Source organism: Echeneis naucrates, chromosome 1 (genome assembly GCF_900963305.1).
Source record: "Echeneis naucrates chromosome 1, fEcheNa1.1, whole genome shotgun sequence".
NCBI classification, from domain to species: Eukaryota; Metazoa; Chordata; class Actinopteri; order Carangiformes; family Echeneidae; genus Echeneis; species Echeneis naucrates.
Genome location: NC_042511.1, coordinates 21343284 through 21356087, shown reverse-complemented (window position 1 = coordinate 21356087; position 12804 = coordinate 21343284). Strand labels below are relative to the sequence as shown.

Below are 12804 nucleotides of genomic sequence, written 5' to 3'. Positions count from 1 at the left end.
TTCCAAATGTTACACATGAGGAGACACCAGTCTCTGCACTGTATTAATTTGTTAAATACAAAAATGCTCAGCTTAACATACCACTAAGAGAGATACAGAGGGAAACACAAACACAAACTGAAAAATTTGTAAGATCATACATAAATAGTCATAAATAAATAGTATTGCACAAAAATGTACACAGTGAAGAGATTCTTATATAACATCAACATAGAGTGCTTAAAACATGACATAAACAACATTAATACATGAATAGAACTCATGAAATAGAACAAAACACTCTAATGAAAAGCCAGGACAAAATGGTGGATTTTTAAATTGCACTGTGACTGTCCACATTATTTACAGTTTAAAGAAATCAGATCAAATCAGAACTTTATAGGTGCTGGAGATTTGTTACCTTTTGACAGGACAAGTCACTCTGTAGCTTGGCTTCATATTCACCAGGCAGAATGTATGACAGTACAATCTTCTCACTTGACTTAAACGTATTCATTAAATTGTTAAACTAGACTTGACGTACACTGTAATTCAAGCTGCTGACGGTTGAGGATGAATTAAACTATAGTAGTTAATGACCTTTTAGACCTGTCAGTGGTGTCTAACAGTCAGCATCATTGCAGAGTTGGACTTTTTAATGTGGTTGAATCAAAATGTTGTATTATGTATAATTCTATCTTGTTGACAGGAAGATAAAAGTGTCTTATTACACAGACAAAGCTGTGATCGTTACAATTGTACAAATGGGTGAGTTATGTTGGATACGTGTATGTGTGTGTGTTGCATACGTATTAGTGAGTGTTTGAATTTATGGCTCCATTTTGACCTTGTTGAGGCAACAGTACAGCACCAAGGGCATTTAGATATTAGTAATATAGGTGATATGAACAGCAGCCAATAGCAGCAATACAGCAGGGCTTAGATAGGAAAGTTAATCAGCGACAGACTGGTGGGTCCAGTCGGCAGATAACAAAAGTATTTGCAAGTACCAGCTCAGCACAGACACACAAACACAAACACACACACACACACACACACACATCAGCCCTTCCTTTCGCCACTCCCTTCATACTTCATGTCAGGCTCGTTGCAGTGTTCAATTCTTACATTGTCGGTGAACCATCATGAGGAGTGTGTCACTGCTGGGGGTGACGGGCCTTCTGCCTCTGGGTGTTGTCGCCTCTGACACACAGCATGACCAACCTGGAGATAAATCCCTCCCCGAGCAGGGTGGAGTTTTACAGCTGAAAAAGGCAAATTTCAACAGGGCACTGAGAAAACACAAGCAGCTCCTGGTGCATTTCTGTAAGTTACACACTGAGATATTCAACTGAATCACAACATACGAGTGATTAAATGGTTTACTGCCTCAAAAAGCGAAATACTCACCTCACACTGCAGCATAGTCATCATGTCATTGTTGGTACTCACTTGCTGTTGTGTGTTTGTTGTTTTGTTTGTGTTTAGATGCTCCTCTCTCTGCTGAAGGTCCTCATGTATCAGCAGCCTTTGAAGGTGCTGCTGCAGAACTTCAGGGGTCAGAGGTCAAACTGGCAGTCATCGATGTGACAAGGAGAAGGACCTGGCCAAAGATCTTAATGCGACAGGTCCCCCGACGATCAGGCTCTATATCGATGGAGATAAACAAAACCCTGTGCCCTGCCCTGGTCTGCGCTGGTGATAAATTATATATTCTTATTTCCAAATGCTAATTATTATCATTATTATCCCCCCCAAAACTAAAAACCTGATCAAGTCACCTGATTTCAGACAGTTTGAAAATTTTCAACGAAATCAAAGGTGTGAGGTTGCTCACTGTTATTTCCTTGCTTAAAAACATCAGATGAGCCATTCAGAGCTAAACTAAACTAATCTGTGGTCCGTTCAATAATGCCATAATAATAACAACCATAATAATTAACAACCATAATAATTAACAACCATTTAAAGCTCATTGGCAAATCTGCTTATTACCACCTGAAAAATATAGCCAGAGTTAAGGAATTTCTGTCTGAAGAATACATGGAAAAACTTGGTCATGCATTTATTTTCAGTAAATTGGACTATTGTAATGGTGTCTTTACTGGCCAAAACAAAAAATCTATTAGACAACTACAGTTGATCCAGAATGCTGCTGCAAGAATCCTGACAAACACCAGGAAAATGGACCATATTACACCAGTCCTCAGATCACTACACTGACTTAGACTTTAAAATCTTACTGTTGGTCTACAAATCACTAAATGGTCTGGGACCAAAATATATTCTAGACTTATTAACTCTAATGAAGTATCCAGACCCCTCAGGTCATCTAGGACAGGTTCACTGTGTGTTCCCAGAATCAGGACCAAACAAAGTGAAGCAGCTTTCAGTTATTATGCTCCTCACCTGTGGAACAACCTCCCTGCACACCTGAGGTCTGCACCAACTATTAACCCATTTAAATCAGGCTTGAAAACGTTATTATTCACTGCAGCTTTTACTTAGTTTTAATATATCACTTTAATGCTTTTAATCATTCTAATTCCTATAATTGTCTTTTACTGGTGTATTTCTTTTTTCTTTCTTTCTTGTTGAAATGCATTTTCTATGTATGATTTTTTTTAGTGTATTGTGCTAATTGTGCTATACATATAAAATTGCCTTGCCTTGCCTAATGAATAATTAAGGAATCAAAACATTTGTAGAATTTTACATAAAGCTGTCTTAAACACTCATAGTGGATTAATATACATGACAGGCTAAAAATGCCTGGTAATACAACCATATGAATATCTTTTAGTCATAGGGAAAAATAAAAAAGACAAAGCTATACTAACCATCACTTGCTACATAGACAGACTATAATTCTACAGAGGAAAATTCATATGCAAGAAATAGTTGATTTCTTTTCAGATTGGATAAAATATTGAAGGGGAATTTATTTGTTTTCTTGGATTTTAATTCAGTGCCTCAGACTTCGGCATCCATCTTGACCTGGCTGAAGCGGAGAGCAGGATCTGCTGCTGACATAATCACTGATAGCCAATCAGAGGCCTTAGAGGAGCTGACGGTGGTTGGATTTTTTAAGGTGAAAATCATCTATTTCATATACATTTTCTTCTCACTGGTGTAGTGAAGTTTAACAAAATATATTCTTGGTCTGCCTGTATGTAGGATCTGGACCAAGCTAGTATCCAGGTGTTTTACTCAGCAGCCATCGACCTCCCTGACATTAACTTTGTTGTGACACAGAACAATGAAGTTATCAGTAAATATGGTCTAACACACGATGTTGTCCTGCTGCTCAAAAAGGTAATTCACACATTGTGTATAACATTACTGTGGCAATTATAGAAAAAACAAAATTACAAAAATATCACCTTTGAAAAGAACAATTAAAACAGAAATACACATAAAGATGTATAAAAAATACTAGCTGATTACCAGGGCTGCAGGCAACAATTATTTTCTTTATTGATTAATCTGCTGTATTGTCTTGATTGAGTAATTATGTCAGTGAAATGTTAAACGTGCTCAACTGTACTCAGCTGTAACAGACCAAAGAAGATTTCTGTCTTGAAACACATCACTTTAAAAACATACATATTCACATTATTACTAAGACAAAAAGTAGTTGAGACAGAATATGAGATTTATGGTTTGAATCATTTGACCATCATGCATAAGGTGGTATAAAGTTGTTTAAGACCTGTAGTCCAACTGTGTGTATGTGATTGTGTTTGTGTGTCTGCTGCAGTCTGAACTCATCCAGGCTTATAAAATGACGTCTCAGACATCTAAAGAGGAGCTGATCATCTTTATCACTGTCTACCAGATGGAGCCAGTCACTGAATACACCGGAGAGGTTCAGTCATAGATCATAACATTATATTTCCACACACACAGTGACTATTCTACTGCAGGCTGCTGATAGATTTCAGTTTGTTTTTTTGTTTTTTTGGAGGCTAAATCTACTGAGATTGTGAGACTGTAACCGTATGTGGGGATTTTCTATTGAGTGTTTAGAACATATGAAACAGCAGAGGAAAATAATCATGCAGCACAAGAGGTTTTAGAGGTTTTGATGCACATTTTATCATTTCTTTCCCATTGGACTTTTAAAGCCAACTTTTAAACATATACACACAAGTCTTTAAAACTGCAAGCTTAACTTTCTTAGCTGCCTATGTAGTTGTAAGTAAAAGTAAAAGACAAATTTTTATGATTTTTAAAGTGAAAATTAACATTTATATTTAGCCTTTCATTAAAAACATTCCTCCTATTATTCCATGGACTTACACAGTATCTGTATCTCCACATTGTTGGATTTACTGACCATGAAACATTTGCAGTCAGCAAAATCCTCTTTGTTTCCCCCAACTGTTAAACAGTTGATGCTTATTTTTTTAACTTAACTTAACTTAACTTAACTTAAAGTCTGATTGTAGCTGGGGTTTTATTTCCTTCCCTTCAAATCAACAAATGTGCAATCTGCTTTTCCATACAACTGTAGTTTACATTTATCATTAACAACAACAACAACAAAAAGTCAAAATATTGATTATGAAATATTTGTCTCTTGCTCTCACTGTGTGGAAACCTGAAATGGCAACAAATAGGTTGCTGTCATATCACTCTATGTCCTGTGTGTGAGTGATATTTTTAGATACAGTCTATGATGTGGCCTGAGTTTATGAATGTTATTCCATCTCTTGCAGACTGTCACTCAGATCTTAACCTCACCTGTGTTGAATCATGCCCTCCTGTTTGTTAACAAAAGCTCTGCAGACATCAGTGAGATCTACTCTGCCTTTAAAAGCGCTGCTGAGGCTTTCAGGTTGAAGGTACAAACACACACATCTCTGCAGTGCATATAGTATTGGATGTAAGCTGGTGGTTTGTGAGCTTCTGTTTGCAATTCATACAGAGGGTGGTGTGGAGTGAGGGTGGTTCTGACCTGCTCTGGACTCTATCCTGGTTTTCAGATAGTCAACAATCACAATGTAGTACGGCATTATGCATACCTTGTTTTATTATCTATTTCCCTCTAAATGAGACCAAAATAAACATCATGATGTCTTGAATAAGTGGGGTGGGTGGGGGGCATAAACTCATTCAGAAAACTTCTACTCTGGTAGAAATAGTAGAGGTAAGGCCAAGTTCCCATAGATTTCAATACAAACAGACTACTTTTTATGCATTTTATATTCAAGATATGCTTAACAGTACATCAACTCTGCATCTGTGTGTGTGTGTGTCTGTGTGCATATTCAGATTTTGTTTGTGTTGGTTAATGTGGATGAGCCCCGTAATGGCAGGCTGATGGAGTACTTCCGAGTACGTGATTTTGAAGCACCTCTCATTCGGCTGGTTAACCTGACGGACCATGTGTCATACCACCTGCCGTCTGACACTCTGGACGTGGACACCATAAAAACATTCTGTCAGTCCTACCTGGAAGGCAAGGCTAAGGTAGCTTACATTCCTGACAGAAACATGGATCAAAGGTCGTCCTGATATGTATGAAGTCTTTCTGTGCAGAAGATGCAGAGTGAGCCAATACCAGAGGGATGGGACAAAAAGCCGGTGAAAGAGCTGGTGGGAATGACTCTGGAGAAAGTCACCTTTAACCCTGACAAGACAGTTTTTGTCCTATTCTGTATGTAAATGCAATTTTGTTTTTCATTTCTTCACTTTGAGATGTTGTTGAAGCTTCAAATCTACAAATTCAAGCTTCCAGGTCATTGTTTAATACCTGCTCATGCATGTTACCTGTACAAACCCACACAAAACCTGCACAAAAGAAAAGCATCTTAAATTGTACTTGCTGTGTGTACTTCAGATCTTCCCTACAGTCGAGAGTCCCGAGCCCTGTTCCCGCTGTGGGAGGAACTAGCTGAGGCCTTCAAGGAGCAAGAGGACGTGGTCGTCGCTCGCATTGATGCCTCAGCCAATGACATCAACATGTCCATGCAGAGATCCTACCCATCGCTCTGCCTTTTTCCTGCCCTGCATGCTGAAAGGGTATGAAGGATAACAATATCCAGATATTAAATAATTTGACTGGTAACATAACAAACTATACACACTGCGATATATCTGTGATGTGTATAAGAAATTATTGGATAACGTGTTACCTTAGTATCAAGGTTGTTAATGTTCAGTATGTGATCTGTGCTGTGTGTCACCAGGTGGTGGTTTACACTGGAAACCGGAAGTTGAAGGATCTGGTTAAGTTCATAGAAAAAGAGATGGAAAAAGCCAAAAAAGAAAGAATTAAGGTAAGTCGCCTCACTGGTGTTACAGTTTGACTTTGATGCGACTGTGTGTGTGTGTTTGACGTCTTCCCTATTCTCTGTGTTATAAATACACTTCTCTCCTTTGTGTCTCCAGGAGGATGAAGACCGGAGGAAGTACATTGAAGCCATTAAAGCTGAAGAGGCAAATAAAGCCAACCAAACCAAAGATGAGCTTTAATACAAGAACAAAGAAAGCAGTGTGTGTGCATGTGATATCTTTTAGTCAATCCTTTCCAAACATGGATCAGGTCACATGCTGTCATCAACCACTGATCTGATCCAACCAAATAAAGTCTTTGGTTGAAACCTCTGACGGTTAAAAGGTTTTTATTTCCTTTAACTTCACTGTATTTCTGTGTTTGTTGTGTTCGTCGTAGAAATTCTAAGTTGAATCATATATATGATGATTTGGACTACGTTACAACAAATGTGCTAAAAAGATTGAAGAACCAATGAAGTATAGAGCCTGACTGATGCATCAGGCTGCAGCCAATCCCAGCTGATTGTCAGGCCAACACACTTCACACATCTGAGGACAATTTAGAGCCACCAATTAACCAAAACATATATGTTTGTGGTTAGTGCTGTTGCCCCACAATAAGAAGGTCGGTTCAGTGTGGTTTCTGGACTGGGGGCCTTTCTGTGTGGAGTCTGCATGTTCTCCCTGTGCCTGTTTGGGTTTCCTCAGGGTACTCCAAAGACATCATGTTTGGGTTAATTGGTGACTCTAAATTGTCTGTAGGTCTGAGTGTGACGGTGAGTGGTTGTTGGTCTCTGTCTGTCTCTAAGTATTGGCCCTGTGATGGACTGGTGACCTGTCCAGGGTGTGTCCCGCCCTTACCCAATGTGAGCTGGGATTGGCTTCAGCAGCGCCCGCTACCCGGAACATATAAGAAGTAGAAGATGAATGAATTAATTAATGAATGAATATTAATATGGCAAGTGCTAACTTCCAGAGGGAGTGGAGGGGCTTGGGCATGAGCCATTGACTTTTGTTTAGGCCACTTTTTACATGAAAAAGTCTTTTATCTAAAAACATTTCATTTCTAAAGTTCCGATTAGACCATACATAATGACATGATTGTTGATACATGCCTGAATACAGCTGTTCTAATTTCTGCAGCACTGATGGCACCATTTTATGGAGGGAAATTCAGACTGAAGCATATAGACTAAAAGCCCCCACCCCAATCAAGATCCGGAAAGAACCGAACTGGATTTAAAATGTACCCGTAATGATCGTTCCCAGCTCCGTCTGCAGGCTGATCTGCTGTCCCTGACGCGCTGTGACTTCACTCGGAGGAGGAGATGGAGGAATGATGAAGAGGATGATGAAGATGAGGAGGAGGAGGGAAGAGGACGCCGCAGCTGCGCGCTGCTCTCTCACCGTCTCCTCTCGTTCTGTCGGCGGGCGTCGGGCTGCATTAACCCCGGAGGGATGGAGCCAGCGGGCGCGTACGGCGCCGGGAAGGCCGGGACCCTCGCCTTCGACCCGGTAGCATTCTTCACGCATCCCCGGACCATCCTCAGGCTGCTGTCGTGGGTAAGTCGGCCTCCTCTGCAGTGTGTCGGTGATCATCGCCGGAGGGGCCTACCTGTCCCCCCACCCCCCTCTCTCCCATTCATATTCTCTTTGTATCGTTGAGTCCCTCTCCCCTGATTTCATCAGTTCAGGTTTGGATTTACAGAAATCACCAGTTTCATTTCTGGCTCCAAGCTCTGCTGTGATCATCATCTCAGAAATGATTTTATTGATGCAGCTACAGCAGCAGAGGCTGGTCTTTATGTGTTTATCTGGAAGGGGGGCTCGTTGTGTCTGGGATGAGCTGCTGTGGAAGCTTTAGATTGAAATGCCCCCAATCAGACAATAACACATCTCAGTGATGCTGTGCAGCTGTGAGTCACCACACAGTGTTTAATGTGCACTGAGAGAACCAGCAGCAATTTTGTTTTAAAGGAGAAAATGGCAAGTTAACAGATGCACATCAAGCACATCTGACTGTGTCTCCTAATTCAGTTCAATTGGATTTGTCAGGAGAGATTTGCCATTTGTTTTTGAAACAAAGCAGTCTAAGTGTCATAAACAGAGAGACACAAGGAGGCACTTCAGATAAGAAAATCAGATATTTCAAATGTGACAAGGCTTTGTATTTAACAGTGTTTCATGGACATAGCTCTACAATGAATAGCTGTAAATAGACATTAGAGCTGACATTAGAGCTGAAACTAATGTTTATTTTCTTCATGTATTTCCCTGATATTTTCTCAATTTATTTTTAGCTCGATGAAATAGCAAAAATTGTTTGGTTTGTGAAGGAATATTTTTTTTTTTTTTTACATGAGATGAACAAAAGCAGCAAAACTTAGTTATCAAGTATCTAATAGTTTCATTAGTTTCATTTATTATCAATTCATCTGCTAATTATTTCCGCTCTAATAGAGAAACCTATAATGTTTCCATTTTTGTTTTGCATACAGTCCTTCACTGTAATTTATTCTGCAGGTGTTTTACATGTCATACATTTTTTAGAGTTCCATGTACCATTTTCAGGACCTGAGTTACAAAATGTCTTAAAAGGATCAGTTCACCCGAAGTGCTCATATCTCCCAGTGGTCAGAGGGGGCTTTGTTTACTGTCCTTGGTCCATGACCATGAAGCAAATGCAGTTATAGTTTAGGGCAAATCAGAATAACTGACTGGGCAATGTGAGAAACCCCTTTAGTGTGACAATTATTTGGGGCTAATTTGATTGACTACAAATAGTTTTGAGTGATTTACAACATTAAAGAACAATATACAGGAATATGAAAAGTGACTGCTCCTGAACCTATGCAGGATTATTACATCGACCTCCTGTTAAAATATAACTGACTGGGCAATGTGAGAAACCCCTTTAGTGTGACAATTATTTGGGGCTAATTTGATTGACTACAAATAGTTTTGGTGATTTACAACATTAAAGAACAATATACAGGAATATGAAAAGTGACTGCTCCTGAACCTATGCAGGATTATTACATCGACCTCCTGTTAAAATATAACTGACTGGGCAATGTGAGAAACCCCTTTAGTGTGACAATTATTTGGGGCTAATTTGATTGACTACAAATAGTTTTGAGTGATTTACAACATTAAAGAACAATATACAGGAATATGAAAAGTGACTGCTCCTGAACCTATGCAGGATTATTACATCGACCTTCTGTTAAAATATAATAGTAATACCTTTAAAAGAGTTTTTTGTTGTTTGTGCATTGACTGTGTGCCATGCTGCATGTTACTCACATGTTACTAAAACTTTAGCTTCATAGCAAAAACTTCACATGGTAGCTTTTATATTTCAGCCGGCACGCTGATTTTATTAAAAAGTAACATTTTGCCCAGTGAAATTTTAAATCTCCATTTCACCGCACGAACAGAGATTCATAACTACTTGTTCTGCAGCATCACCAGTTTATTTTTCAGGTCTGTGCACAGCTACATATATATCACTGACAGGTGAAACAGGTGATGTCACGTTTGGTTTTTTTTTGTTTTTTTTTTTCTAACTCAGGTGAACTAAAATCTCTGACATGATTATTAAAGAGAAACATATTTGACACAGTCTCTCATTCAGACTCACAGCACCATCGTTTGTCCTGCTGAGTGTGTTTGTGTGGCATGTATGAGGAATGAAAGGCATTCATACACCAGTGTGAGTTCATTCTCCTTTACCTGTCAGATAATAAACCAGCCTGTGTGTTTTCCCCTGCAGGTTTTCTCCATAGTGGTGTTCAGCTGCATCGTGAATGAGGGCTACATCAACATCGGCAGCGAACGTCTGCTCTGCGTCTTCAACAACAACGCTGATGCCTGTAACTACGGTGTTACTGTCGGTGTGGCCTGTTTCCTTGGCAGCATCTGTTTCATGATCCTGGACGTTTACTTCCCAACTATCAGCAGCATCAGGGACAGGAGACGTGCCGTCCTGCTGGACCTCGTCTTTTCTGGTACAACCAAACAAGCATCACAGACTCATAACATCAAATAGCAAAACCGTATATGAGATGCATTAAATACTGAAAGAGGTAAAGCAAATCCAGTAAAATTAAAAAACAAAAATTTACAATATCAATACCATGAAGCCAATGAGCTTATCCTAAATGGCTCTGTTTAACAGTAAGAAAAGCTGCATGAATCACAAACGAAGATTCATAATTACATTATGGTTTTATGTGTTTATATGTCCTGACATCCGTCAGCCTTTTAGTTTTCATGGATCCATGATGTATACTGAATTGATGGCTACTAAAGGTTTTTCAAATGATTAACCATACCCAGGGAATATGAAAATTCAAAATAAGATATTCTCTGCCTAGTCGAATTGTCCTCCACATAATTTTTCTCAGTTTAACATAAATTTCACATTTTGGCCATATTTCTAAACCTGATTTGATGTTTCAGTTAAAATGTGAATACGCTTAACCCCACTGCTCTGACGTTTAATTCTCCACTACATTTTAAGATAACAGTAAGATCTTAAAGAAAGTTGATTAACTTATAAATTTGCCTGCAGGACACCCGTGATTGTGATCAAATGTATTTCCCCTGATATTATTAAACTTAACTGAATTGACTGGATTATAACTTTGGTGATCCCCTGACTTTCCCTCTGGTGCCATTATGAGGTTGGCAGTTGTGATTTTGAGTGAAAACGATTTGATTACTTACCATTAAATTTGGTTCAGATCACTGACTGGATAAAAACTCACTCCTCTGGTTTCTAAAAGAAGCCAGATTGTCGAGAAGCTTTTGAGAAAATCAACCAACATCTCAGTGAATATTTTTCCCAAAGATTATAGTCTCAGTCAGTAGTTTCAAGCCTTTTACAATGAAGCGTTATGTTTTTCTTTTAAATTCCAATTGTTTTATATAATTATGAAAATACACCAGATGTCTGTCAGGACTAAAGGTTTAACAGCCCCCTCCTCCTCCTCCAGGCCTCGCCAGCTTCCTGTGGTTTGTGGGCTTCTGTTTTCTGGCTAATCAGTGGCAGGCAACCTCTCCAGACGAGCTGCCATTGGCCCAAGGCTCTGATGCTGCCAGAGCCACCATCGCTTTCTGCTTCTTCTCCATCCTCACTGGGTCTGTATTCTTATAACTGTGTGGACACCTGCCTTCTGTCTGTGTATATATTCATGTGTGTCTGTCTTCATCGTTAATTATTTGTCAATTATCATCATCATGAGTGTGTATATGTTTCAGGGTTATCAGTGTCTGCTGGCTATGGAAATAGTTAAGAGCATTTCCTTCATGGAGGACAAGCAGAGGCTGCTACTTAGGACACCCCACTACGGTCTCTTTAGTCACACACAATCACACACCTGAATCAAGGCATTCAGGCAGATGCGCCCTTAATCACCCTGTCATAGTGTTTGATTAGACAGATTAACACTGGGCACGATGATTGATACTGATACCACAGCATAGAAAAAGAAATATTTGTATCATATCGATCTCTACAGTTAAATGGGATCTGAATGCTTAAAATCATATGATATACTGAAATTGATGCTAGATGCGATGAGCTTCGAGCCAATGCCAAAAACTCCTGCGGTAAATTATTCCAAAAATCTTCTGTAGAGAATTGATAGCATGTGACAAAATATGAAATACGCTTTCTTTAGACTTTGTGCACTTTTTGTGGCAGTCTACCAGTTTTACAGATTAAAGGAGTAAAACTCGGAGTGAAAACGTTCGTTCAGTGTCTATATTCTGAGAAAATGTCCTGAAGGACATCACTTTTGTTAATTTGGTCTGGGCTTTGAATGGGTTCACCAAGCAGGGAGGCTGAAATGTACAGATGCATTATGGGAAATGGAGGATGCAGCATTTTTGGAGTTTGATATATACTTTACTCAAAGTCAGAGATACATTCGTCTCTGTGCTGATGAATTATGAGTCCAGCTTCATAGAAGTACAATCCTAAATTGCTTTTAAGAGTACATTCCAGGTGGGGGTCACGGCCATTCTTCTGTCCTCCTCTCCCGTTTGCGTCACTGCACTTCCACCCAAAATGTGCAAATGCGCACTTTTCTAATGCAGGAACAGGAAGTTATCAAACATGGTGTAACTGTTCTCCATTCACTTTGGAGACAGGTTTCTGGAGCTTAATCTCTGCTCAGATGGATAATAACAACTGCAGTTTCAAGGTCAATGCACTCTAGCCCTGCTGATTATAATTGGCTAAGCAGATGTGTTGTGATACTACATCAAATGCAACAACAGTAATCACCATTGAGCCATAGAGAAAAAAATATATATTCTTACACAGTTCACACACAGTTCTTAAAAAGCTGCACTGTGGTACCACCTGATTAAAGTGGTGGTGGTTGGATTTCTTTTTTTCTTTTTTTTTGGTAACACTAGCACGTGAAGGGTTAGGGTTAGTACTCCAGTACTCGTACTGGAGTACAGCACATTAGTAAATTAATTTCATTTATTTTGCTCATGTCCACTACAAACTGAATGGTGTTAAACAAA

General features: G+C 39.2%; 1 protein-coding gene and 1 pseudogene across 1 annotated transcript in view; both read left to right on the top strand.

Moving 5' to 3' along the window:
* Positions 1 to 1124: 1124 nt before the first annotated feature.
* On the top strand, positions 1125 to 6459 carry LOC115042933 (protein disulfide-isomerase-like; annotated as a pseudogene).
* A 1260-nt stretch (positions 6460 to 7719) lies between these two features.
* Positions 7720 to 12804, top strand: part of LOC115042917 (synaptogyrin-1-like) — a 6947-nt gene continuing 1862 nt past the window's right edge. Inside the window, exons 1-4 of the mRNA XM_029501098.1 lie at positions 7720 to 7824; positions 10037 to 10271; positions 11262 to 11410; positions 11527 to 11617. Coding sequence (XP_029356958.1) covers positions 7720 to 7824; positions 10037 to 10271; positions 11262 to 11410; positions 11527 to 11617 — 580 coding nt within the window. The remainder of the gene's footprint in view (positions 7825 to 10036; positions 10272 to 11261; positions 11411 to 11526; positions 11618 to 12804) is intronic.